Source organism: Setaria viridis, chromosome 1 (assembly GCF_005286985.2).
Source record: "Setaria viridis chromosome 1, Setaria_viridis_v4.0, whole genome shotgun sequence".
NCBI classification, from domain to species: Eukaryota; Viridiplantae; Streptophyta; class Magnoliopsida; order Poales; family Poaceae; genus Setaria; species Setaria viridis.
The window spans coordinates 7,826,748-7,853,265 of NC_048263.2; the positions used below are offsets into that span (position 1 = coordinate 7,826,748).

Genomic DNA, 26,518 nt, shown 5'->3' on the forward strand with positions numbered 1-26,518 from the left:
AACCAGCAAATGGAAGGCGCAGATTCTAACAGCGAAACAACAGCAGCCACGGAGCCTTAGATTTTAACAGCAGTAATAAAAGAACAAATTTGTACATCACATTTGTTACGCGGCAGCCCACAGGAGAATCATGCATGCTAAGTTCTTTTCTTTAAAATAAAATCAAATGACTAGTTGAGATCAATGTGCCTGGTACAACCATCACTAGTTAAGCATAACCCTAATCTAGGTTCACACTCCAGATTTAGATTCGGATGCTACAGCTATGCTAATTAATAATCCCAACTCTGGTCTATAACATATAAACTTCCAAGACACCAAAGTATGTTTAGACTACCTGACGCCTGTTGGTAATGTCGAGGCCCCAGGAGAACTACCTGACACCCTGGCCTGACAGTATGTTATGTAAGCCGGCACTTGTCTGTTTTTTGTTTCTTTTTTTCTTGGTTCTCTATACAGTTATTTGCTATATAAAACCTATGGGCAATGCCCAGATAAAAGCGGCATGCTACGCTTTTTCCTTGAGCTCGGCAGATGGCACGAGCACCACAGCTTGGTTTTTCATGTCACTCCCACCATTAGCGCACCCCTCTGCTCCTAATGACAGCATGTTCTTCTTCAGCCTCTGCAGCCTACACTCGAGTCCACACATCTCATCGATCACATCCAGGAAAGGCTGATAATCCGAGGCCCCAGTATCCACCAAAGGAGCAGCTTGCTCTTCAGCGCGGGCACCAGTATCCATCTGAGAAGCAGCTTCGTCTTCAGGGCAGGCATCAGTATCCATCTGAGAAGCAGCTTGCTCTTCAGCACTGACTTCATTGTTTGTTGGATGGCTCAAATCTGTCTGCAAACAAGACTTGCTTGTAGGTGACGTACTCTCCTGCAAACATGTTGAGGAAACACAATCAATGCAATGAATCTGACAGAAGTAGATCCTTTTTCAAGGCCCCTGCCACTCTAGATTAGGTCTACAAATTAGGCAAGATAAACACAATCAGCTTTGTGTATAGTTTCTACCTTCACTTGGCCTGTTGGAGAAGAAGCTCCTTTATTGTGTAGCCTCAGAGGGCTGCTAGTTGATTCCATCTTCCTCTTCTCAAGATTCCGTTGCAATCGTGTAGGCACATTGATAATTTCAGACAAGGGAACAAAGCATGAATTGTCTCCTGAATCAACCATGCCTGAGATATCAGCTTTTTCTTCATTTGTCCTCAAGTTATTGGAGAGAGTAGCAATCCGATCATTTCTTTCAGTCTGCAGGACATAAGTGGCATTAAAAGAATTGTTCTGTTGAATATAATATCTGAAAGATAAAATGGAAGAAATATTTAAACCTGGTGAGAGCAATAGAGGTTGCGTGGAATACCCTTGCAAGAGGTTTATAGGATAACCTGCCTATCCTAATCTATCTAGGCATGGCAGGGAGCTGGCCTGGGCCTGGTGTGTTCCCATACACGCACATAGCACATACATATCTAACACGCCCCCGCAGCCTGAACGTTCAGACTGGACCTGAACTTCGTGAACACCGAAGAAGGCAAGCCTTTGGTGAAGATGTCGGCGTACTGAGAGCTCGTCGGAACATGAAGAACACTGACATCTTCGGTGGCAACGCGCTCATGAACAAAGTGTAGATCAATCTCCACATGTTTGATGCGCTAATGCTGAACGGGGTTCGAAGACATGTAGACAGTGCTAACGTTATCACAATAAATCAAGGCGGTACGGCGCAGAGGAACATGCAGCTCAACAAGAAGTTGGTGCAACCAAGAAACCTCGGCAACGACATTGGCAACCGTCCGATACTCAGCCTCAGCACTCGAGCGAGAGACTCAATATGACGCTTGGAGGACCAGGAGATCAGATTGTCACCCAAAAACACGGCATAGCCTAAAGTGGATTTGTGGGTGTCCGAGCAGCCAGCCCAATCAACATCAGAATAAACAAGCAGATTAGACTGAGTAGATGGTCGCAGAAGCAAGCCCAGGTGAAGAGTTCCACGCACATACCGAAGAATGTGCTTCAAAGCAGCAAGATGCGGTTCTCGCGGGTCATGCATATGGAGGCAGACCTGCTGAACAGCATAGGCAATGTCTGGACGTGTGAAGGTGAGGTACTGTAAAGCACCGGCAAGACTCCGAAAATCAGTGCCATTGACAAGAGGAGCACCTTCAGCAGCAGACAGCTTCGGATTAGTATCAACCGGGGTGGAACAAGGCTTGCAATCGGTCATACCAGCACGATCCAGAATCTCCAGCATAAACAGGCGCTGGGACAACAGAAGATCATCACCAGAGCGCTGCACATGCATACCCAGAAAATGATGAAGCTCACCAAGATCCTTCATGGAGAGTTCCCGCTGCAAGGCATCAGTAGTGCAGCGAAGTAGAGGTGTTGAGGACACCGTGAGAACTATGTCATCCACATAAAGGAGGAGATAGACAGTGTCGTCGCCACGGTGATACACAAAGAGAGAAGTATTAGTCTTCGCCTCCACAAAACCAAGCTGCAACAAGTGTGTGGCAAAATGGCTGTACCAAGCGCAGGGTGCCTGCTTAAGTCCTTAAAGAGATCGATTAAGCCGATACACGTGATCAGGGAGAGCAGGATCTTCAAAACCAGTAGGCTGAGCACAATAAACTGCCTCTGAGAGTGTCCCATGAAGAAAGGCATTCTTCACAGCCAACTGATGAATCGGCTAGCTGCGAGAAGGCCAAGGAGAGCATTGTACGGACGGTGGCGGGCTTCACTGAAAGTCTCAGAGAAGTCAATCCCTAGGTGCTGGGTAAAACCTAGCAGCACCAAACACGCCTTGCAGCGCTCCAGAGAACCATATGCCTTGAACTTGTGCTTAAAGATCCATTTGCCGGTCACAACATTGGCCCGAGCAGGACGGGGAATGAGATCCCACGTATTGTTGGCCAAGAGCGCATCAAATTCCTCCTGCATTGCCCGGCGCCAATTTAGATCAGCAAGGCCGCTCCGGTAGGTGCGAGGAAGCGGTGATAGCGAGGTGGAGTGGAACAGCGTTGGGAAACGAAATCCCAGCTTCCCGCGCGTGGTCATGACATGCTGATTTGTCACAGGACGCACGGGAAGAGCACCGCGAGGGAGGGGAACCGGAGCAGAAGCTTGCGGGCCTTGGAGCGACGTCCGGATCGGAGCATGGATAGACCTGGAGAGGCCGGCCGGAGCCGACGGGGCGCCCCCACTGGGCAGCAAGGCTGGCAGGGGCTGAAGACGTGCTAACCGCAGCAGCAGTTGAAAGAACACCGAGCAGCGTGCCAAGGGCCGGCAAGCCAGCAGTGCCGGTGAGGCCAAGCACAGCGGGCTTGGGAGAGACGCCAGGAGGTGTGATGACAGAGGGCATCGTCAGGGCCGGCCGGGCGCCGAAGAGGGCAGCCGGTGCTGACACCGAGCGGCTGCAGGGCAGCGCCCAGCGGCGAAGTGGAGGCTACCGAAGGAGTAGAAGCCGCACGTGGCTGTGCGGGGGCACCGGGCGAAGGAACAGCCACACATGGCAGTGCAAGCGCGCCTGGGGGTGAACCTGTAGGTGACAGAAGGGGTGCTGGACCGATAGGTGCTGGCACCACATTAGTAGGCTCCAATAAAAACTCAAACTCCTCAGAAGTGGGTGGCGAGTGGCTGCTGGGAAAAGGGAAACGAAGTCTCGTCGAAGACCACATGCTGAGAGATGATGACTCGGTTGGAGGAGAGATCAAGACAGCGGTAACCTTTATGATGAGCAGAATAGCCAAGGAAGATGCACAAAGTGGAACAAGGAGCAAGTTTGTGGGCTGCAGTAGCGGAAAGATTAGGATAACAAGTGCAACCGAAAACACGAAGGTGATCATAGGAAGGCTGGGCGCCAAACAAAGCCATGTGTGGCGTCCAAGTGTTTTGGAAGGCAAGATGTTAAGCAGATGTGTGGCAGTATGCAGTGACTCAACCCAATAAGAAGGGGACATACTAGCCTGGAACAGGAGAGCGAACAACATTGCTGATGCTCCGAATCATGCGCTCAGCCCGACCGTTCTGGGACGAGGTGTATGGGTAGGACATGCGCAGGTGGACGCCGTGAGTGAGGAAGAAAGTGCGGGTACTAGAGTTGTCAAACTCGTGGCCGTTGTCGCACTGAACAGCTTTCACAGTGGCGCCAAATTGAGTACGCACATAGGAGAAAAAGTTAGTCGAAGTTCCAAACGTGTCGGATTTTAGGCGTAAGGGAAACGTCCACAAGTAATGAGAGCAGTCATCAAGAATGAGCAAATAGTAGTTGTATCCAGACACACTAAGAACAGGAGACGTCCACAAATCAGTGTATGAGATCAAAATTGCTAGACCCTTGAGATGCTGATGACTGAAAAGGCAAACGAGTATGACGCTCCAACTGGCACGCATGACAAATGGGACTGAGGTCTTTATTACGAAAATGAACTGCAGAAGCAACTTTGGACAAAACTTTATGACCGGGATGACCAAGACGGCGATGCCACACCGACGGGTTGGAGACAGCGGCGAGGGCGTGAGCAGTAGGAAAGCGAAAGGGGTACAGCGGCCGAGAGCTATTGCACCTGACGATCAGCCTCCGAGACTCCAGAGCCTTCACAGAACAGCTAGCGGGATCAAATTCGACAGAACAATTGTTATCAGAGGTGAACTGGCGAACAGAAATAAGATTCTTAATAAGCTTAGGTGAAACTAGAACGTTATTAAGAGATAATGAACCGGGAAGGTGAGCTGCGCCAGTAGCTGTGATGGGAAGCAAGGAGCCGTCATCGACAACAATGGACGAAGGAAAAGGATACCACGGGTAAGATGAATATGAAAGAGTACCAGCGTCTGAAGTTATACCGGAGGTGGCACCTGAGTCGAGATACGAGTCGTTTGCCTACGGTTGGTGGAGCGTCATGGGGCTGAACGTCGAGGCTAGTGATTGCTGATCCCAGGAGGAAGGCAGGTCCGTCATGGGGTTGTAGATACCCGGAGGAACCTGAGGCGCCTGCTGCCCCAGGTAGGGCGCCTGCAGGCCGTGCTGTTGCGCCTGCTGCTGAGTGAGGAAGGCCTGCTGCTGTGCTAAAAGAGGTGCGACGGGCTAGAGGGGGGCTGCTGCCGTGGACCTGGGTACATCTGGATTGTACCCGTCCACGGGTTCCAGAAGGAGGGCTAGGGGCTGCCGACCTCCTGTGCCGTGCCTGGAGCAGGAGCATGGGCTTTGGAGTTGTGGCCGGCAGGGGCCTTGCCACCACCACCCTGGCGCGGCTGGCCACCGTGCTGCTGGAGGACCCGGAGTTCCCTCCCTTGCCACCCCCTTTGCCGCCCCCGAAATTGTTGCTAGTCCGACCAGCAGATTGGTGGGAGGAGCCAGGGACGTGCGAGGAGGAGGAAGCTTGAGGCTGGTGCTGGTGAGGAGCGCCGTAGACGGAGTCGAAGCAAGATTCACCATCGCGAGCCTCCAGGAAGGTGCGGAGAGGCCGGCTGCGCCTAATGTCGCGGCCAACGGCGGCGAACTTCTCGTTGAGCCCGCGGATGATGCTGAGGATGAGGGTGCGGTCGGAGGGCATCCGCCATGCCCTTGAAGCGCCTGCAGTAATCTGTGATGGACAGATCGCCTTGGACAAAGTTGCGGAACTAGGCGTCAAGGTAGAGGGCCCGTGTCTCCCGGTTGCCGAGAAACTGGGTCTTGCTGGCAAGCCAGGTGGCACAAGCGGTGGCACCACGCTCGCCACGCTCCATGACGATGTTGACGAGGTCGTTGGCGATGGTGCCGTAGAGCCAAGACCGAACGGCGCAGTCCATGCGCCCCAAATCTAGAGAGGCCAGAGCAGCACGTCACGAAGTACATTGGTCCTGCAGGGAGTACTTGCCGACGGTGAGGAGGAACTACTCGCGCCACCGTGTGTAGTTGCCGGAGGCGATGTCGAGGACAACGGGGATGAGACTTCGGATATCCTATACAGCAACGGCTTAGGCGTGCAGATTCAAGACGGCATCAGCTTCGTGCAGGAGCAAGGCTTGATGGGCGTCGTTGGGCGCCTGATCGGAGACGGAAGAGGCATCGGCGGCGGCGTCCTTCTCAGAGTCAGGCGGGGCACCCTTGCGCTCCTCGACGGCGCGCGCCAGGGCGTCGCGGAGGCGAGCAGCAGCGGCGTCGCGCTCCTGCACAACGGCTGCGTTCTCTTCCTCAGCCTTGACGGCGCAGGTGAGGGTAGCGGCACGCGCAGACTTGCACGTCTGGCGCTCTTTTTCAGTGCGTTTGGTGGGCTCGGCATCCGTGCCGTCGCGCTTGGTATTGGCGGCGGAAGTCTTGGTGGTGGCGAGCGGCAGGGAGCCGACCATGGGCGTAGCGTGAAGGACGCGTGCGGGGTTAGCTACGCCGGCTAGGGCGCACTAGGTTGCGGAAGCAAGAACAGGAGAAACCCGGACTCGTGATACCATGAGAGCAATAGAGATTGCGTGGAATAATAGATTGATTAGGGTATACAAGGTGTACAAATATATAGGCAGCCCTTGGGAGAGGTTTATAGAATCATAATCAATCAAAGGATAACCTACCTATCCTAATCTATCTAGGCACAGCAGGGAGCCAGCCTGGGCCTTGGCGTGGTACACACCAGGCCCATACACGCACATAGCACATACATATCTAACACCTGGCACTATTTATCCTTCAATAAATTTACACATGCAACTAAAATATTCAGCATAATAGAAGAATTTAAGACTGAAAATATAATCCCCTTTAGACTGAAAATACGATCCCTCCGTTTTTATTTATAGGGCACACACGCATATCAAGATTCAAACTTTGCAATCTTTGACCAACAATTTGACTATTAATTTTTTATTTTTATAATGTAAATTTTATACGGTTGGATTCATAATCAAATATACTCTACAATGATTAACCGTAAACAATATAAGATAAGATAAATAAATGGTCAAAGTGTTATTTGGAAGACCGTGCTAAGTAATACCATGCCTTATAAACATAGATGGAGGGAGTATAATGTTACCTACAAATGAACTAATCTGCAAAGGTGACTGTGGACTTACAAAATTCAAAGAATCAAGTATCGAATAAGCACTATGGCTATAAATCTTTTAGGCCATGGCATTATTATAACTGCCAGAATCAACATGATTACTTTCGTACAACTGAGAATCAAACTCTTCTCCACATTTGCTAGTAAATGTGTATTTCAGACATTGGAAAAGAAAGGTATGAATTGTCTGCGGAATCAACCTTGCCTGAGATTCCAGCTTTTCCTTTACTTCTTGAGCTTTTGCTGGGAGCGGGATTATGACTGTTCCCTTCAGCCTGAAAGATGGCACTACTGTTAACAATATTTGAGTACATAACAACAAGATATACAGAACAAAAAACTAGAAGTTGGTTTTGTGTATCCTTCAATAAATTTACAAATGGAATCAAAGCACATGGAATAGAAGAACATATAACACTTATAGTGCAGTTTAGTTCTTGCCAACAACTGATTCTGTATAAAATAACTTGTACACTTATAAAAATCACAGATTCACTGGAACAAACGCATTGACATCATTATTTTTCAGGCTTCGATTATGGGCCTCGCAGCAAATGCTTGCACAGAGAAAACAGAAGTTATAGAGCGGGGAAAAAACAAAAATCAAAGACAACGCAGAATGCAAGGAAATACTATTTATTCAATGATCTTATGAATAACCATGAGACAGAAATCCATGCCTTACGATCTCTGAGAGCAGCACACCGCGTATTTTTGAACCATTTATCAATCTGCAAATGGATGGCAGACATTGGTTACTGACGCTGGAGACATTTTCAGAAAAAGCAAGTTGATAATCATTCTATACTTCTTAGATGCTCTGCCCAACACATATTGTTAAATTAAAAGAGTGACAACTGTGATATGGACTAGAGTATCTGACTTTAATTATGAATGGTATTTATAGCATTACTATAACAAAAGAGTGGAACATAATCTGGTAACACAGGGTATTTGAACAGCAGAAAGCAACTTTCAGGTGAATAAATCAATAAACACATAAGAGTAATAAAGAACACAGAGCTGTCAAAATTGATCTGATCAAATCCTACGTACCTTTTCGAAAGAAATGTCCAATTCTCTTGAGAGATTTTCTTTGACATCTCGGGGTGGGAGCTCATTTTCAGCAAAAGATTTGCGAAGCACCTAATTTAGGAAGGTGAAGGACAGATGATATTAATGACACACAAGCGTGAACAGGACAAAAATGACAGTTCCACAGTAGCAAGCATAATAAGCTAGTTTTAACTCCAATTACAGCCATGAGTTTGCCTTGTATCACAGCATATACAAATGCGAATCATAATATGCATATATAAAGAGGTCTATCAATTTATAAAGGTCATTAAAACTTTCATATACCTCGACTGCCGTGGGAGGAATCCTGAAGAGTTTTCTCCCCTTCTTCTCAGTCTTTTCATCAGATATAACATTCGAGAAACCATCAACAGAATTATCCTGTACACTGGCTGCACGTGTTCTTCTTTTCTTTCTTCTGTCATGACCCCAATCTTCATCCTCACTCTGTTCTTCATTCTCAATTATTTTTCCAAACATTTCCTATGCAGGGTGAAAGGTAATCAACATTCCAGCCCGTTGGGCTAACTTATTGCCGCAAATCAACATTTACTTTGTGAAGGTTCAACTTGTACATAATATTTCTAAGAAAAATGTTTTAAATTGCAGAACTGGTAGCAATAATTTTACTGGTGAAACATACCTCATTAAGTCTTCTATAATCAACATCTCTTCTTGGCCTTTGGTAGGTAAGGATCTGTGCACCATCATCTTCACCAGAGTCTATGCCTAAGTCTAAATTGGCATGACATAACCCTTCAACGTCATTGAAGTCTGCTGATATGAAGTCCGGAATATCATCATTTGGTGAATAAAGTGGACTTCCTGAACCATTGGAATCATCAGACATAATTTCTTCCCCACTGTTCATGCAGCTGCTGCTGGCCTCATTTTCTTCAGGATCATAGTCCTCATCACCTGAATACTCAGAAAGCCAATCTTCATCTAGTGCATCCTCAGAGTCTATTTGTTCCGTTGCTTCCTTGAAAACATCCTATAGAAAGCAAGTAGAGTTGACAATTGACAGAAATAGGATAGAATTGCTAGAGTAAAATGATCATAGCATAGGTGCAGAAATGTTAAAGACTCACTTCAAAATGGCACTTCACTGTAAAATTTGTTCCTAGATGTGCATTAATAGCTTCTAAAATTTTCACCTTGCACAAACAGAATTTGCAAAGCCAACCATGGCTACTTGTTGGAAGAGCTGAGAAAAGCACAAGACAGATATACATATTAATGGTAAAATAATTAGTAACGCAATATCTGAGTAAAAATAAACTAACAGGTCTCTGTGTATTTCCGATGAGGAGCAAAAACTACAGCAGGCTGCAGGCAACACAAAAAAGTACTGAAGTACAATACCATCAGAACAGCATCTGTACTTTTTATGCATGTCATTGCAACCTAGATTATATGACCAAGCATTAAATTACATCACTTTTTGATTTTATCCTGAGGAAGGTGAACAAGATTTTAGGTACACATCCTCTCATGCACAAAGTAAAAAAGCTGTGTGAATAGAATGGCTCGTTTATTTTGATGTGTCTGAGCAAAACGGTTACCCATCAACTGGGTTTAAAATGGAAAACTTAACCTTCTAAATTTTCCCTGTCAGCAAACAAAATAGACACTGTTTTGCCATAAATGTGTAACTATTTTATCACACTGAGTGCATAAAACAGCATGAAAGGCATGTAAACAAGTACGGGACCGCATATTCGGAAGGAAAAATAGAAATTATTACCACTTTTTTCTAAAGGAGGTTCCAAACATTTCTCATGATATGTCCTTTTGCAGGCCCCTTCACAGAAGATAATTTTATTGTTGGGAAATGATTCATGAGACTTGCATGTTGAACACATGATCTAGCAAAACAAATATTGACAATTCGTCAGTTGAAAGAGAGATCCTGAGGAAATAGAGCATTTGATGTTCACTTGATGCTATACGTACATGTTCAGGATCAGTACACTCAGCTGGAGGCATCACTGGGTCATCAAAGCTCCCAGTGGAATTACACACATCAAGTTGGCGAATAACATCACGTATAGCAATTTTGCATTTTATGATCTGCTTCTTGGCACGCTGCAGTTCCTTCTCTGGTTTTATTTTCTCTCGGCTGATTGGAAAGGTGCACTTAATCAGCGTACTATTTACTATCATACCTATTTTGCTGTACTAACACATAAAAGCAACTGAGCAAGGAAAGTAATGTGGTGGGGCTGATTTAAGGACAGTAATATGACCAGTTAACATGATTCTATCCAAATAATAGACAGGGCGGTGGGAGGGGTGGGGGGGTTGGAGTACTTTCGCTAGCCCATGCCAACAAAAGGTACTGCACTGATCTTGTGAAACAGAATTCAATCACATAAGTCCAAAAGTCTACTTCCAACAAATTAAGACAGATCAGTATTATTCCTAGACTTCAAAATGCCAGAAGCAAGTGAACTTGTGATCTTACTATAATTAAGAAATTTTAATTGCTTAAAGCACGTTGTTGTCGTATTGTCCACGTGCAGCTATTCTTCTTGGGTGGTAATAAATCCCATATATATTAGTTCCAAAACAAATTGGCATCTTGTTGGCTTCAAGCCTTAAATGTCTATTCAAACATGATAACATTATTGAGGTTCCTGTTTTAAATGAAAAATGCATTTACTCTAGTTGTATACATAGATCTGAAAATCTTCTTTCACCAATAGGTCACAGCAGTTAGAGCGCAGTGTGCACCTTTGCCCATTCCATCCATCTCCAGAGTAAGCATCTAGTAAGTTCTGCTCCAATTTTATCTTGATTAGAAAATATCTCGCTCTTCGTTCCAAGCGAGTTGCTTCATCAGTATTTTGCCGCTTTCTTTTCTTCCTCCTCCTCGCAACTAATCCTGTTACAACTTTCCCAGCAACAGAATCTGAACCCCTCCGACGTTTCAGAGGACTACAATGATATTTATTCTTTATGCTTTTTGCCAAAGTAGCATTCCTAACTTTCCTTGGTGACCTCTTCAGAGGAGAATCATGTTTACATTGGCGGGAAGCATTACGTCGACTTGGCCTGTTTGATACAGGAACCAACTCCGAAGAGGTCTCTTTCCTCCTTTTTGATGATCTCCCTGAGTTGGAGCACACCGTTTTATTTTCTGAAGAACGCATAACTAGTGATGGTGATTATCAAAGGGGACGAAGACCTAATACAATAAAAAGATATGTCAAATACGAGATAGGCATGGTAAGAAGCAACAGGAAAATTTTAATTTAAAAGTAACAGCAACATAGCATGATAAGCAGATTGCTATAGCATGTCATTATTTAGCACAAAGCTATGGTGATCTCAACTACCTATTTTTCTTAGGCATGCCATCTAAGAAAGGTTGCCAAACCAGACACATCTACATAAAGCGCTTGTTGGTTGGCCAGGTTCAACAAAATAAAATAAAAAACCGGCACTAATCTATATAGGTGTTCGCAGGAACATATTAAAAAAACATTGACATGAACATAATACACTATGGTTTCAGATGATGCACTGTATTACTTCTCCCCAACCGTGTGTGCAAATAGCTGCCACAAGGTGGACAGGTGAGCGCAGTACGTTTTGCACATACCAAACCCAATTGGACAGTCTGAAGCACAGAGTATTGGCAATTTCAAGTTGGTTGTTCCAAGCTGACAGTCGAAATGGGGTCAGACTGTATGGAGAAGAAACATCTCTAACTCCAAATCCATTCGAGGCAGTAGATCCGGACTCTACAGCACAGAAGCGAACCAGACGAAACCTACCTAATCGACCCCCTCTTCAGAAACGCTAACCAGCAAACCAAATTGCAGAGCAGAGGGGGAGAGAGGCGGGGGAGTGGAGGCGAAATGGGGTTTCAGACAGCGTAGGCTCGGGCCGCGACGTACAAGTACAATGGCACCGGCGACGGAGCCGCAGACGGCGACTAGCCCGAGGACGCGGGGCGCGCCGACCACACCGGCCCACCCGCCCGCCCGCTCAGATGCGGGGAGCGCGGCCGGCCACGGCGGGCGCTGGAGGCCGGAGGCAGCCGACGGAGCTCGGGGCGGAGGAGACGGCGCTAGGGCATGGCGGCGGCGGTTGCTTGTGGGGGAAGGAGAGCGGAGCGGCGGTGTGAACGGGAAGGCGGAGGCGGAGGCGGCGTCGCTGCTGCTGCGAGCGAATTGAAGAGGACACGGAAACGGAGGAGGCGGGGAGGGGAGGGGGGGCAGCCCGGCAGGAATGACGCGTCGCCTCAGTTTCTCTGCGCCCCGGCCGTTGACGCCCGGGGCAGAGGACGGACGGGCGGGATGGTCGGGAGCGGGCGATCGGACGGCCGGGGCAACCTTGGATGCTGCGACAATTATTGCTCCGTCACTCGTCAGTCAATGGCAGGCAAGGATGGATTCGAATTATTATTATTATTACATTTTTCTAAAAAAGCATTTATTTTCCTTTGATGGTGAAATCGTTGGTAATTTGAAGTAAAATCAACCAAATCAAGGGAAGTTTGCAGTGAAGTCGCCCAACTTTTAGCGAGCTCGGACACCGATGAACTTGGGATCCTTCGTGCCATTCACAGCAGTAACCAATTGGGAAATGGCCATTTGAAATTCTGCCCCTAAATTTTGAATGAAACATTTATTTAAATTAAAAACAAACTGCCCGGACCCGGCCTGGCTTTTTCTTTTTTACCGAAAAACTCAGGAATTTGGATTAGTTGTACAGGCTACACCTTCTCAAAAACAAGTTGATAAACACTACGTGGAAATGAGGACACAAAGCTCCTAGAGTAGAACAATGTAACACAGTATCGTCTTTGCAATTTTACATATTTCCTCTATAAAACAATCACTGCATGATGTTACACCGATGAACACAGATCACATATGGGCTTAACAATAGATGTCTGTTCAGAGTGAATTATCAGCCGCCAGCTATCTCAAGTCCTCAACAGCCAAACAAATAGACGTGCATCATTTCTTCGCTTTCCTAGTTCTCTTCGCAGGTTGGGTTTTCCTTGCGCCCTTTTTAGGGGCCTTCCCTGCAACCTTTGCCTTCTTCGGTGCCTTCCCCTGCATGTCACAGGAATCGGTTAGGGCTTCCATCAGGAGCACTTTGATGTCGAGATGCGAACTATTAATTGTAAAGAAGGTTTCATACTTCCATAATTGGTAATCCCTGAGAATAGCAGCACACTAGCACTAAAGAAGATATACACAAGCAAAACCTGGAGTCAATGCCATCTTTCCCTACCAGATTCATCGCAAACTTGTTGGTAGCACGTTCTCTACATCTTTGGTAATGATTCTGTGAAATTACTACTTCATTGAACATTTGAACAGCAAGGAAGCCTAAGGAAACAGGAAGGCCAGTGCTAATTGCTAAAGGCTTGTGCAATTTCATGATAATAACCCGTAAAGCAGCAGTGCAAAGGACATGATAACAAGATATGCACAAGTGCACAAGCATGTTAATAATTAAACCTTCAAATGCCCCTCGTAAAATTGCAGTCTGGAACTAAACACCTCTAATTCAGAATTCCCAATCACTACAAGTCTGGAACACTTTAATGGACATCTTCTGTACATAACAAAATCCCAGAAACTAGCTACAGATAATTAGGTTATTTTTTTCCTCGAATGCTCACATAATTGGGTTATAACAAGTTAGTTATCAACTAAAGTGGAGGCAGGAAAACGTACCACTTGTTTCTCAGCTTTTCTTTTGGTTTTCGCCTTAGGTTGACCATCATCTTCATTATTCGGATCATTTTGATAGGCCTGTGATTCAGGAAGCTTATCACCCTCCTCATCTGAATCAAATGTGAATCCATCAAGGGTACCTATACAGAAGATAGATCCATAATGTTAGAGAAGAAAAATTGAAATACAGGCTGTCACCATAGAAACAATGGGTCCATAACTTCATGCAGATTGTTTTTTCCTCACAGGCGCACACTAACACTAAAGCTGCACCCAAATGCGGAAGCACCTTTAAATAGCTCAATCAAAGAATGATAGAAGCATGCCATATTAACTTGCATGGCAGCTTTGTACATCAAAGATGCTCTGATCTAAAGTCTATAATTATGCTAACCTTCCATCATAGTCTCCGATTCAAATAAATTGGACGGTGGTTCCAGTTGAATGAAGTCATTCATTATAGCCTCTATCTGCACAGGAAAAACAGGGGATGCATTATGATAAACAGTTGCCTTGGAATAAAAGTGACATAGAAAAATGGAATACATAAAAAAAATGTATAGTTGGAGATTGCACATTAGACACTCGAATTTATGACGTGTAAACTGATATGGTGGATAACACTAATATGCTTATAAATTTATTTAATGGTTTACGAACCTTTGCTTCTGATTGTCCCACACTCACCTGAAAGAGGAAATGCACCAAGGATTAAAGCCTAACTCCTAATAATAAAATTGTACTTGAGTTTCAGATATAACTTACAACACAAAATGTCCTGGATGGAACTATGGTTGTTTTGTATATCGTTCCTGTTTCAGTATGAAAGAAGAAATAATAAGCTAACTCTTGGAATATGCATGTATCAAGACAAAACAGAGCTGGTTTTCAAATGCTTTAGCTGAGCTTTAGTACAGATATCTTGCCTGGGATTTCCTACCATAGATTAGAATTCGGAAAGCCAATGAAGTATCTAATGTGAAAGTTACTTGATGGTACCTTTCAGATCCAATAACAAATCCTGACTTCCAGTAGGACCGTTTGAAACTACTATCCTCCCAACAGCACCAATATCTCCACTCAAATCTATCGAGTCACCATCACATTCAATCAATGCCTAGAAAAACAATCAAATACACAGAACAAAGGATTATTAACTAAAGTAGATATTAATAAAATAAATTGTTGGATAATATAGTTGGGAGTTTCCAGGTAATAGCTTCACTAAGTTATTTTCCAGAAGTCCAATTGCCGATAGTTCAGCTTTACAACATAGTCACATGTATACAATTCAGAAATTTTAAACTAACCCATGCTCTTGTTCTTAAGTCATTATTTGCTATGATTGGACACACACAGTATCGTAAAAAACAGTACCCATGTCAAATCTCCTGACTGTACTTCCGTTGATTAAAAATTTATTTTTGCTAAGCAGACATTTTTTCCATGAAGAAAACAGAAGAGGGGTGGGGGAGGACAACAGGCTTGTTGAAAGCATTTGGTTGCAAGCATAATTTTTTTAATGAGCAGTGTTCACATAGGCAGAGGCACGGAGCACTAATTCCTGCAAGAGTTGATCATACCTTTGAACGTTGAACTTTATCGGGAAACATTAATGGTAACCTCTGGGAGACCTGGCATTTTAGAAAAAGAAACATATACTCAATCAAAAGGCTGCAGAAACATAATTTGAAATAATCACACAGAAAGGTACAAGCTGTTTTTTTCCCTTCTATTCTTTTTTCTTTGGTAAACGCCCCTCAAGTTTATCATCCAAAATATCACGGGGGTGAAAATGCATAAAGTAGAGAGGGGTGAGTAAGACATCTTACAGAGTTTCCTGTAAGTTTATCTTGCATTTCATCCTCAGCAACTCCCTCTTGATGTTCCAATGCGTCTATGTTGGACCATGAAACAGTAAGTACATGTTATTCATAAATCTGACTTTTAAGCTGGTAACTAAAATGGCAGCCACACTAAAATGTCTTACCACCTATTTGGTCTGGATCAGATTTTGCTCCCACAACCTTTGGTTTTTTATGCTTAGTTTCTTGAACCCCTTTTCTCCTGGGAGTGCTATGTGAGTCCTCTTCATGATTAGCATCACCAGCCCTTGAAGGGCTGTTTCCAGGGGAAGCATCAGAACCAGATGAAAGTGTAAACACATCCTTCTTTGGAGTCTATAAAAAGAATAGGTACAACAATTAATTGCAAAACTACAGCACTAGTGTCTGCACCTAGTATGTTGTAAACTTGTATGAAGTTAAATTAAACATAAGAGTTGCAATATCTGATCACTAGTAACACCATAAAAATTGAATATTCCAAAGATAAGGTCCAAACTAATAGTTGCCACAAAGGAACCGGAACTGATAATCTGTGCACGAAAAAGGTGCATGCTCAACTGTATCGATGGCAAATCTTACTAGTACAATCTGCAGATCAAAAGAATACCAGCCTGGATAGCAATATAACATGAATTGAAGCTAGGGAATTCAAACATCTAAATCCATACCGAGCGCCTAGTAGTGACATCTCGTTTTTCATCTGTGGTTGGTCCTTCTGCATGTTTGCCAAAAGAATCTATAAGCAAATATGTGGAACAACTGGATTATAATTTTAATGAGAAGCACTCGCTACTTCATAATTTTATTGCACTAAGTAAACAGGTCAACCAGATCTACCTTTTTTACTACTAAGAGTTTTTCTTCTAGCAAATGTCAGAGTCTTGCGCTTGTTTTGTGCAGGGTCTTCTCTATCACCTGCATGATCTGAACTAGCCTGCTTTTCTCCATTTCCTTGTTCTCTAGATGAAGTGGTCCTGGTAGGACTAGCTTCAGGAGAAGCATCAGACCCAGAAGAAAGCATCACTGGCGCCGTACTTGGTGCCTATACCATAAAAGAAGAAAGAAAAATTCAAATCCATGTAGTAACTGCTTATTGCTACATAATAACTTATACGAAGAGATGATTTTGGAACAAAAAAAATTTGGAAAGCTAATGTAAAGACAGAAGTAAGAGTAGCCAATGAATACTGCAAGAACAAGGTACTAAGAATGGCGAGAATGACATTTGGCACTACTGATGGAGTTCTGACATTTATTGACCCAAAAGGTTCTACAAGCTCCCCTTACAAAAACATTCACCAACCTCCATAGACCTACACTGTGGATCTGGAAATCAAATTGCTAAAACAAGCTCAAGGTTTTCATGTGGCTTCTCAGTATTGACAGACTCAATACAAGAAATTTGCTTAGAAGGGGATACAAATATACAATATTGTGCAGCGCAAATAGTGAAGTTTTTTTAAAATGGATATTGGAGAATTCAACCTCAATTCGTAGCTTCAGTATTATATGCTGGAACTACACTGTAATAATTTGGGACACAAAGCTAAATTTCCTCAACATGATGGTCAAAGGGAAAAATAATTCACCAACCCTACTTCATGGAAATTGTCACAAATGCAGCTTGGCGTATTTGGAAGCAAAGAAATCGATTAATCTTTGAAGGACGACAACGAAATTTTTATATCTGGAAAAGGAGCTTCAACTTCAAGGATGAAATCCTCCAATTACACAGGAATAGAAGAAAGCGTTAGATGTTCTCTCTTTTCTTGAGTGGAGTCTCTTGTGTAAATGTTTTTTAGATCTTTAGTTTTCTTTCATTTGTTTTTCTCCCTTTTATTTTTCCTTGTACAATCCTCTTATTTGTTTGTATTTATATGATATATATCTAGCATAGGGATCTATCCTACTGTATTTCTTTAGAGAAAAAGGAATGAAAAAGGTGCTGACTATCTTATAGCCACTGTCACGAATTTGTGACATAGAAACTACCATAGCACCATTCACGACATTGCTTGGTGCTATCATAGGTGGACGGCTACTGTTTAACAGAAAACACAACCATAGCTGCATACAGACTTGTCCTGATACAAACTCACAAATATCAATTCGAAAACGAAACGGCCTACAGCTCAATCCTACGAGGAACAGGAAGAACAAGAACTTTCTTGAGGAGGGCATGGACAGTTTACGGCACAGGAAGTGCCAATTATCAGCATGCACAGATCAATGCTAGTTCGACACCAGTTTGCTTCTGATGTGTGAAGCTGAAGCCGCACATTTAATTTTGACCACGATATGAGTGACTAAACAAGAGGTTAGCACTTAGCACTCAGAGGATGAAAACTCTTTTCACCCATCGGGGTTCTGGGTTCAGTACCGTCTGACCTAATTCGCAAGAAGTTCACACTTCACAAACAATTGCGCGACACTAAAAGCTAAAGTTTATCCAGAACAGCTGCTCCCTCTTGCAAAAAGAAATTTCTCTTGTCCCCGGCAGTAGCCACTCCAAGATTTAGCCGCGGAGGGTACAAGAGATACTCCAAAGCAGGATGGTACCTGAAACGCGGTGAGCCAGTCGGGGTCTTCGTCTTCCTCCCCCATTCTAACCGCTGGTGGCGCCCAGTAGCTTCGTGGGGAGATCACGGCGCCGCCGCCGCTCGTCGGCTATGGCCGCTGTGGGGGTAAGCGCGTAGACGGGGAAAGTCGGAAGAAGCGAGGACGAGGGAGGGAGAGGGCACGGGCTGAGGGTTTAGGGACCCGCGCCCGCGAGGGCAAACCCTGTACCCGTCCCCGCGCCCGCCGCCCGTCACGGTTAAGAAGTTGTGCCCGCGCCCGTCACCCGCGGGTACAGTCTACCCGCGGGCACACCCGTGCCCGCGGCGACGGGAAACCGGGCGTCAGGCGGCGGAGCGGGCGGCGGGCGAGAGGGGGGAAAGCGAGCCGAGCATATCATGGGCCCGGCCCATTGGCAGCCCAATAGGCCAGTAGTGAGTTTTCTTTTTCTTCTTTTTAAAATATTTTTATTTAGATTTCCTTTCGATTGAGGCTAGGCGACGACAAAGTTTGGATCACTTGACGAAAGGAACACGGCAGCGCAGTTATGTGCAATGACGGGTAGCTGCAAGGAGAGACTCGGTAGTAGCATACTCATAGGAGAGCTCTCCAGTTGAGGTTACTAGCCCCGTAATTAGGAGGGGGGGGGGGGGGGGGGGGGGGGGGGGGGGGGATCACGCGAGTCAAAAGCCAAAAAATGCTACTGTGCCATCGCATCAACGAGTCAGTTTCAGTTCTAAACATTCCCTCGGTAATTCCGGTACATAGATACAGCTGGTGGTAAAAGTAAACAGCAACACTTAACACCTTCGTGCCCCGGCATGCATATCCAACTGGTATGTCATCACACAACCAAGCATGCGATTAAGTCAGCTACAACTTCTCTGAAAAGCTACAACTCTTTGATGAACCACCGGCAAGTGCCGAGGAAGAGATGGAAGGGCATAACAAGGCTCCATAAAAGGACTGCCACTAGGGTTTATGAGGTTGCGGTGCAGGCGAGCCCCGGAATCAGCATCATATCTATCAGGCGTACTGTCTCTCACTCCTCGTGATATTCTGGGTTTTTCTTGAGAATTACAAAGCCCTCCAGTACTGGTGTGAGTGGAATGTATCTGCACAAAGCAAACCAACAGTAATTAGATTTCCTGGGAGAAACATATACAGATGGGTGTATAACACATTGTTAGTTCAAACTTCATTATTACTTTTCAGTAGCTAGTTCAGCACGCTCCCCTGCGGCAAGCAAGACGGGTGTGGAATGTGTCTGGAAGCCCGTAATCGTTTTGGGCCTTCCTGCCTGACCAACAACATCGACAGCTTGCCCAACCCGGACTGGAACAGGCAGGGGCTTCAGATCCTCATCCACGGTCAAAAGCATCCTAGGCTGTTGGCAAAATAGAGTTCAACCACAATATCCAACAGTTCTCTAATGCATTCATAGATGTGGTAACAATTGGCTATGGAAACATACCTGCATTGCCAGGACAATAATGTAAAGGATGTAGTGATATTTCCCTAGGATGGTGGATTTCATATCAAGGCAGGCATGCAAAACAGTTACAAGTCCTCCCAGTGCCATCCTAGAAAGACCACAAGGAAAACAGAAAAAAGATTGAAGCATAATCCAGTGGTATTCACATGTGAATTGGGTATTCAGATATAGTCACTTACGGGGAAAGAAGAAACCGATCAGAATGGTACGGAGAAAGGGTCAACAAGCCCTTTCCAAGGTGAACGAGCCCCTGAGCAATTCTTACCTGATGAACACAACAAAATTAGTCAACACATGCAACTTACACAACCAAGAAACCATCATAGTAAATGGATGCCAAAAGATCATTGTGGAGCTATGCTTACACAAAACAGATGAGCAGCTTCTTTGTAGTAATAACTTGAAAGGTTGCGAAGCATGCCAGCTATTCTGGCATTGTTTGTCCCAGCACCAATCAAACCCAATGAGATGATTGCAGCCTGGAGAAAGTGTAATTAGGATGTAAGATTGACTAAGTAAGAAAGGAACAGCTAGATACAAAAAAAAATACGAACCATTGATACATCAGCATCTGCGTCATGACTCAATCTGCTCAGTGTGTCCATCACATTTACCTGAGAAGACAAGTATTAGAAAAGCACCACCGAAAACCTACTAAATGTCCTGGCAATATTATGCAACCTATTCAAGTGAATGCACCACTGAAAAACTACTAAATGTTTAAATCGTCACATTCCCAAACAGAACAGAGTATTTTTGTGATTCGAAAGAAGAATATACAAGAAGAAATTGTGTAACACAAAATTCAGAACCTTGCATAGGCATATATGATGTAGATCACAATTTGGTTTATGATATACACAGCGAAGTTAACTTGGCCACACTTTAAATAATGAGGACACCAAGCAAAATTTTAGCGTTACAGTAAAATCTATCTTGCTTTGATATGATTAATTTCTAACATGGCACTAGATCCAACTTGAAGTCTTGTGTTCTGGGCCTATATTAACAGTAAGAGGGAAGAAAAGGTTTTGAATTGAGAAACGAAAAACAGAGTTAGCTTACAAACCAAACTTTGATCCATAGATTGTGGTCAACATTTTTTTATAAAAGAATTATATCAATAATACATTGAGAATAGCACATGTGCTTTGTTGTGTGTGTTTGTTGGTGCAAGTGCATCCTTTCATGCAGTAACTCATGGTCTCATCAGAGGGACATTTCCAAGCGCATGTAACAATTGTCAATTTACAAACCTCCAAAAGGATTCAAATATAATACAGTTTTACATGAAATCCAAGTTCTTAGCACTTCACTGATCAGGCATAAATGATTTGAGCAGGAGTTTCATATTTCTGAGATATTTAGGATGTAAGACCAACTTATCCGCATACCTTGGGATTAGATATACAGAGTATACCAAGAGCAAGAGGAACTGCACGTCTGATATTCTGCTCGCCATACTGCAAAAGACGCTCAAGTGAACGTACGGCCATTTCAGCTCCTAATTCTTCAGCCATAGCAATAAGAGCAATTCCAAGGACAGCTGGCCCTTGGTGTGTTTCACCCTTCTCAAGATGCTGTGAGCAAATGCCAAGAAGTTTCTGAACCTGCAAGCAGAGTTGGAATACAATTATTCAAATCAAACAACCCAAATTTGGTACAAGTTTGAAGTTGCTAGAAACCTTTTCCAGTGATATTAAATACCTTAAGCACATTCCCTGTCCCGGCATATGCCAGTGACATTAGCGTTACATCACAGTACTTCCCTATCTTCTCATCAAATGTTTTAGAGACCTCCGCAGTAGCCTCTACACTTTCCTGAAATATGAATTGGCTATCAGTGTTCAGTAATAGCTAAACACATCTTTGAAAGCCACTAAAAGTGACCTTTAAAAGGGCAGGGACATACATCTAGCCTACAATTGGAAAGTGGCATGTGGCAACAGGGTAAACAGGAAGATACTTCAGATAGATATGTTTAATCCTAGCAGGAATTTATTTGAATACTTAATCTACTCAACAAAATTGCAAAGTTTGAAATCAGAAGTCTCCAGGTTGCTTAAATCACCTGTTTTCCAAGATATAGAAGGCCAAGTGCAACGGGAAGCAACCGTATAATAGGCTCTGACAACTCGGCCTCACTACGCTCCATCAAGGCAAATATGATAGACTGTGCAATCTCTTCATTGCAAGAACCAACAAACACCAATCCCAAGGCAATGGCTGAGAAGACCAAGACCTCCAGAGGTGATTGGGAGTCACCCAACACAGCAGAAAGATGCATTTTCAGCTGAAATTTAAGAAACGATATTAATAAGAAACATGTAACAGATCAATGGGACAGTAAGACAGTAAGCACAATTTTCCACCTCTTCTTTCTGGGAACCAGCATATGCAATTCCAAGACCCAATATTGCCCCAATACGAATGTTTGAGTCATCCTTGCCAATATACTCCATGAGAATAGCAAGCGCCTGGCAGAAAGGTTAGGGTATTAGGGGGGTAGGGGGGCAAAAGAAGATGCATGGAGAGAGGACGGGATCAAGAGGTTTATAATAAAGTAAAGTAACATACAGGATCACAATCATTCTTCACGCTGCAAGTGACAATTCCAATACCTAGCAAAGCTCCAGCAACAACATGAGTATCATTACTATGCAAGTATTTGTCAAGCTGAGCAAGCCCAGAATCAGTATCCCACAGGAGAATCATTCCCTGGAAACAAGTTATTTAACTGTTAATGGATAGTTCAGACAAAAACAAGATTCTCAGGTTAAAAACATAAAGAATACTGTAATTATACCAGACTAGCTGCTGCGCTGGCTTTTCCGTGTTCCTTGTTCTTGAATAACCAGTTTCCAGAAGACCCACTGCTGGACGAATCAGATGGAGCGGTCATCAACTTGTCCTGCACGAAGTATATAAGAAAACTTAAGATGCACTATTTTCTCACAAACAGGACCACAACTGTTTCATCTCAAAAGCTAACCTGGCCAAACCCAGCGTTCACAAATGCATTGACGAATGTTGCAGCCAAATTCTGTCTTGCAGAATCAAGACTAGAGCTGGCACCACGGCCATCAATCAAATGGACCTACAAATTGCACAACCACAATTATTATGGATGATGACTGAATTGTGCCACCAAATACAGTAAGCAGTAAATATACATCACCTTGTATATATCCTCTGGAGATTTTGGCTCCATGACCTCAATATCACGAGCAAGAGTAAGGTATCCCTCACTCAGCTTAGTATTATTAACTATTTCTTGCAAAACCTCCTTGTCATTGTCATCAGAAGCTATCTCATCATCAATCTCCATAGCCAAACCCTTCAGAAGAGGAAAGATGATGGTTCAAAACCAGGGGAAAACAAGATCATAATGAGGTCCATCTAAGTGTTGTGTGCTAGCCACTTGCCATGATTATGAATATATGTGCACACATGGTATATGACATACGAAGAGGAGAATGGGGGTGGAGAGGGGCTTACATGGCGTGCTATGATGTATGAGAACTGTTTCTTGAGCAGAAAATCATCAGTTGATGTGTACACTTGCTTCACATACTGCATGGGCTACGGACATTTAAACGTGTGTTAATATGGGTTTGGTTCTTAAATGAAGTGGTATGGCATGAGCTAATTGTGTACTCACTTTGTCAAGTTGCAGAGCAATTCTCAAAGCACTTGCAAGGTCTCCAAACTTCATATAGATGGTATATGCTATGTCAAGTGCCAACATATCATCAGGAGCAGGAAGATATCTGCACGTTTCACGTTCAGGAACAGAAAAGTGTTAGTTTAATTTCGCTGAAATTCAAGTATATCTAAGTTCCACATTCGTTCTGACATAGAGGGCAAAAGCAATACCACAGAAAAGCACACAATATGTTACAAAGAGATGCATGCTTACTTGGATGAACTAGTAAGGTACAAGCAAGCTCTTTTGTAGTTTGTAGCGTCCACATGCTCAACTAGCAAATCAAGGTCTTCAACCTACAAACGAATGAAATTTATGCATCAGTATATTCATTCGCGAGAAATATTGGGGTGTACTCTGAGAAGAACAAGTAATATGGATTGAAGGTACCTCCATCAGAAGATCCACAGCCTCAGGTTCAGCATTATGCTAATAAAAATAACAGAAGATAAAAAAAGTTAGCACACCTAAAAATTCAAGAGAAGAGAATAAACATTCAACCATGAACTCTAATCAGAACAAACCTTCATGTGAAAGGAAATAATTTGCTGCACGAGCTCCATTAGGGCATCAATGGGCAAGTCATCATCCTGGAAACAATGAAAACCACCATTAGAGCTTTGAAAGCTAGAAAATGGAACAGAATAAACAGGGTCCACTACTTAATTCCACTATTGCCCAGTAGCATGAAAAGAAAAATAAAACAAGAAACAATAAAGGTTTTGCAGCAATTTGCAATGAAATTTGATCTTGGTTACCAGGTACGTGGGACTAGAAATGCTAGATAAATGGGGTAGAACACATAAAATGAGCCAGGAAGGAATGAAATGCAGTTGTTTACCATGCCAACCTTATCAATGAAAACATGCTGTGACTTTCAACTATGCAACAATCAACAGTAGAAGCTCATGCGATTCAAAACTCTAAAATTTCAATGTGGTAGGAAGTTAAGACAAAAACAACCAAAGAACAAAGTTTTAAACATTTACAGGGCGTTAAATAGAAGAAACAGGCACACTAAGTTATAACAACATTACAAAAGGATTCAAGAATTCTACTATAGCATGGATATGAGGTCAACCTGACGCTTTTGGAACTCTTGTGCGATCTCACCGGCCAAATTCCTGTACATGAGACACAAAATGAAGTAAATCCAAACGAACAGGCAAAATAGACATCTCTTGAGATATTGATGAAATAGTCAACAACAGCATTTCAGGATGATATGCAAAAAGTTTCCTCTGAAATAAAGCTAGTATAAAAAAGGTTCATGCCTGTCATAAGTTGAACTGGATGTGACCAAGTATGTAAACAGTGTATAAAGGTTTATTGATTTGTTCATACCTTACGTATTCATGACCCCATGACCCGATGTCACCTTCAGAGCCCAACAATCGATACTTCAGGCTCTCCTGAAAATAATGTGTAGGAAATCACATTTTCGCAGATGGGCACAAGGAGTTGCATGGGAATAGCTGAATTTTTTTCCCCAACAAAAAACGAATATCTAGTCTACCACAGTGGGGGTGAATACAGCAGGCACATACCCTTTCTCCTTCAAGGGACATTGTCAAAGCTAACACCGACAAAATGTCCGCCATGTATTTCTGGGAAACAGTAAGATGAGATCAGCACTGTATCAAACCAATCTAAATCACAACTCACAGCACAACTGGGTGATCAGCACTTCACACATACCTTCAGCTCAGATTCTGGCATGGTCTCAAAGTAGGACTTGAGGGTTCCATAGTGTGGGCGGAGAAATTTCAGCGGCTTCGGAACAGAAGTCATTGAGCTTGTGGCGGAGCGGATCTCCTGCCTGCAGATTAAGTGACAGCAAAAGGAGTTACACAAGCTGTGGGTTTGCACAAAACTACAGCAGCAGCGATCAAACTCATCTTAATTTTGAGCCTACGGCGAAAAGAAATCATACGGCATGCTGAATTCAAGTATTCAACCACACATCGTAAACCTAGAACTATGAGCCCACACCTAGAACTATGAGCCCACACCACAAAAACTTTGCTAGGGGAGTGATGGTAAATTTTAAACCTAGAACAGTGAGCTCGCACCACACAAACTTTGCTACAGGGGGAAACGCAAACTGAATCTACCTCATGCTCTCGAGGGCGAGCTTCTGGACACCAGGATCTGAGTCCTGCGCTCGCAGGACGTACAGCTCCAGTTGCTCCTTAAGAGCCTGGTCTTCTTCGGACTGCGCCATCGAACAGAACACGTCAGTCCAAGCCAAACATCAGATCGGATCGAAGCAAAATAGGGCGAGGTTTTTTAGCGGACAAACCAGATCGTCCTCTTCTTTCTTCTTCGCCTTCTCCTTCCCTTTAACCGCCGCCGGCGGCGGAGGTTGCGAGTGCTCGGACGGCGCGGCGGGGTTCGGCTGTTCCGGCGCCATGACGGCTCGGCGGCGGACGGGTGGAACTTCTGGCGAGAAACAGACGCGAAGCAGAGGGGAGGAAACTGAGGAAAGGAATCGCCTTTAGATGCGAGGAGGCGCCGCACGCAGGGCGAGTCCTCCCTCCCCCTCTCCGCTCACCGTCACGAGGCCCAGTTCTGAGGCGAAGCCGAACTCTCTCTCTAGTGGGCTCGGCCCAGTTCGGTCAGCCGTCAGCCCAGTTCGGCGACGGTAGCGTGCCGACCTCCAGGTTTTGTGGCCATCTCCAACACGTTCGTCAAACCAATTTTGTCCTATAAAAAATGTTTGGAAAACTTGGTTCCATAGCACTGAAGGATCATAACTTCTGTAAAATATCACTGAACTGAAAGGTTGAAACGTTAACGTGAATTAGCATTCTGTTAGATTTTGGCAGCAGTTCTGTTAACTTGAACAAAAATACCCCAAACCGTTATAACCCATAAGAAACGCATGCACATGTGACGAACTGGCAACATTTAATCATAAACATATTGTCCATGGCAGCATATGCATTAAATATCGATCGACAACATAAGGGCATCATTTCAACATGTTCTGGGTCAATTTCATAAAGCAAACAGCAGCAGTCAAGTCTCGCTTCAGCACAGTAGCTGTTCATACATCGCTAATTCAGCACAACAAATAGTTCGAC

General features: G+C 44.1%; 3 protein-coding genes across 7 annotated transcripts; all 3 read right to left on the reverse strand.

Moving 5' to 3' along the window:
• Positions 1 to 131: 131 nt before the first annotated feature.
• LOC117848787 (pathogenesis-related homeodomain protein) lies at positions 132 to 12,346 on the reverse strand. Of its 3 annotated transcripts, none has more exons than XM_034730326.2 (12): positions 12,032 to 12,346; positions 10,863 to 11,316; positions 10,083 to 10,248; positions 9,874 to 9,994; positions 9,218 to 9,333; positions 8,770 to 9,120; positions 8,412 to 8,609; positions 8,106 to 8,195; positions 7,730 to 7,780; positions 7,250 to 7,324; positions 1,021 to 1,257; positions 132 to 883 (listed from the first exon to the last, which is right to left on the reverse strand). In XM_034730326.2, exons 2-12 carry the CDS (start codon positions 11,279 to 11,281, stop codon positions 509 to 511), a joined length of 2,199 nt encoding a protein of 732 aa, XP_034586217.1. In that variant the 5' UTR covers positions 11,282 to 11,316; positions 12,032 to 12,346; the 3' UTR covers positions 132 to 508. The 3 variants fall into 3 exon arrangements, with proteins under 3 accessions (XP_034586217.1, XP_034586226.1, XP_034586233.1); XM_034730335.2 differs by lacking the exon at positions 12,032 to 12,346 and adding an exon at positions 11,909 to 11,927; XM_034730342.2 differs by lacking the exons at positions 10,083 to 10,248; positions 12,032 to 12,346 and having other exon boundaries at positions 10,863 to 11,026.
• Positions 12,347 to 12,859: 513 nt separating this feature from the next.
• Positions 12,860 to 18,413, reverse strand: LOC117833071 (uncharacterized). Of its 3 annotated transcripts, none has more exons than XM_034712462.2 (12): positions 18,235 to 18,413; positions 16,513 to 16,717; positions 16,344 to 16,411; positions 15,822 to 16,008; positions 15,661 to 15,725; positions 15,412 to 15,462; positions 14,828 to 14,945; positions 14,594 to 14,640; positions 14,489 to 14,515; positions 14,223 to 14,298; positions 13,829 to 13,968; positions 12,860 to 13,198 (listed from the first exon to the last, which is right to left on the reverse strand). In XM_034712462.2, the coding sequence occupies exons 1-12, from the start codon at positions 18,277 to 18,279 to the stop codon at positions 13,100 to 13,102; spliced, it is 1,128 nt and encodes a 375-aa protein (XP_034568353.1). In that variant the 5' UTR covers positions 18,280 to 18,413; the 3' UTR covers positions 12,860 to 13,099. The 3 variants fall into 3 exon arrangements, with proteins under 3 accessions (XP_034568353.1, XP_034568345.1, XP_034568357.1); XM_034712454.2 differs by having other exon boundaries at positions 15,819 to 16,008; positions 18,235 to 18,412; XM_034712466.2 differs by having other exon boundaries at positions 15,819 to 16,008; positions 16,344 to 16,390; positions 18,235 to 18,409.
• A 529-nt stretch (positions 18,414 to 18,942) lies between these two features.
• On the reverse strand, positions 18,943 to 25,917 carry LOC117851251 (26S proteasome non-ATPase regulatory subunit 2 homolog A). The gene is made up of 25 exons (XM_034733036.2): positions 25,735 to 25,917; positions 25,547 to 25,647; positions 25,131 to 25,251; positions 24,980 to 25,039; positions 24,777 to 24,844; positions 24,514 to 24,556; positions 23,957 to 24,022; positions 23,823 to 23,861; positions 23,646 to 23,728; positions 23,388 to 23,496; positions 23,225 to 23,308; positions 22,905 to 23,063; positions 22,719 to 22,823; positions 22,533 to 22,637; positions 22,304 to 22,444; positions 22,099 to 22,203; positions 21,798 to 22,019; positions 21,434 to 21,547; positions 21,121 to 21,336; positions 20,281 to 20,340; positions 20,092 to 20,205; positions 19,906 to 19,991; positions 19,706 to 19,814; positions 19,440 to 19,618; positions 18,943 to 19,346 (listed from the first exon to the last, which is right to left on the reverse strand). Exons 1-25 carry the CDS (start codon positions 25,843 to 25,845, stop codon positions 19,274 to 19,276), a joined length of 2,673 nt encoding a protein of 890 aa, XP_034588927.1. The 5' UTR covers positions 25,846 to 25,917; the 3' UTR covers positions 18,943 to 19,273.
• Positions 25,918 to 26,518: the final 601 nt, after the last annotated feature.

Bases quoted from the DNA above. Each gene is read 5' to 3' on its own strand.
- LOC117851251 (XM_034733036.2), bottom strand. From the start codon at position 25,845: ATGGCGCCGGAACAGCCGAACCCCGCCGCGCCGTCCGAGCACTCGCAA. The intron at 25,040-25,130 runs GTATGTGTGAAG...ACTGTTTCCCAG, and splicing joins TGCCAGAATCTGAGCTGAAG to AAATACATGGCGGACATTTT. The intron at 24,557-24,776 runs GTATGAACAAAT...TCTCATGTACAG, and splicing joins TGGGGTCATGAATACGTAAG to GAATTTGGCCGGTGAGATCG.
- LOC117848787 (XM_034730326.2), bottom strand. From the start codon at position 11,281: ATGCGTTCTTCAGAAAATAAAACGGTGTGCTCCAACTCAGGGAGATCA. The intron at 8,196-8,411 runs GTATATGAAAGT...TTCCTAAATTAG, and splicing joins TTCCTCCCACGGCAGTCGAG to GTGCTTCGCAAATCTTTTGC. The intron at 884-1,020 runs GTAGAAACTATA...ACATGTTTGCAG, and splicing joins CTCCAACAGGCCAAGTGAAG to GAGAGTACGTCACCTACAAG.
- LOC117833071 (XM_034712454.2), bottom strand. From the start codon at position 18,279: ATGGGGGAGGAAGACGAAGACCCCGACTGGCTCACCGCGTTTCAG. The intron at 14,946-15,411 runs GTATGATCAACT...TTGTTTTTCTAG, and splicing joins ATAAAGTTCAACGTTCAAAG to GCATTGATTGAATGTGATGG. The intron at 13,969-14,222 runs GTTAGCATAATT...TCTTCTGTATAG, and splicing joins ATCGGAGACTATGATGGAAG to GTACCCTTGATGGATTCACA.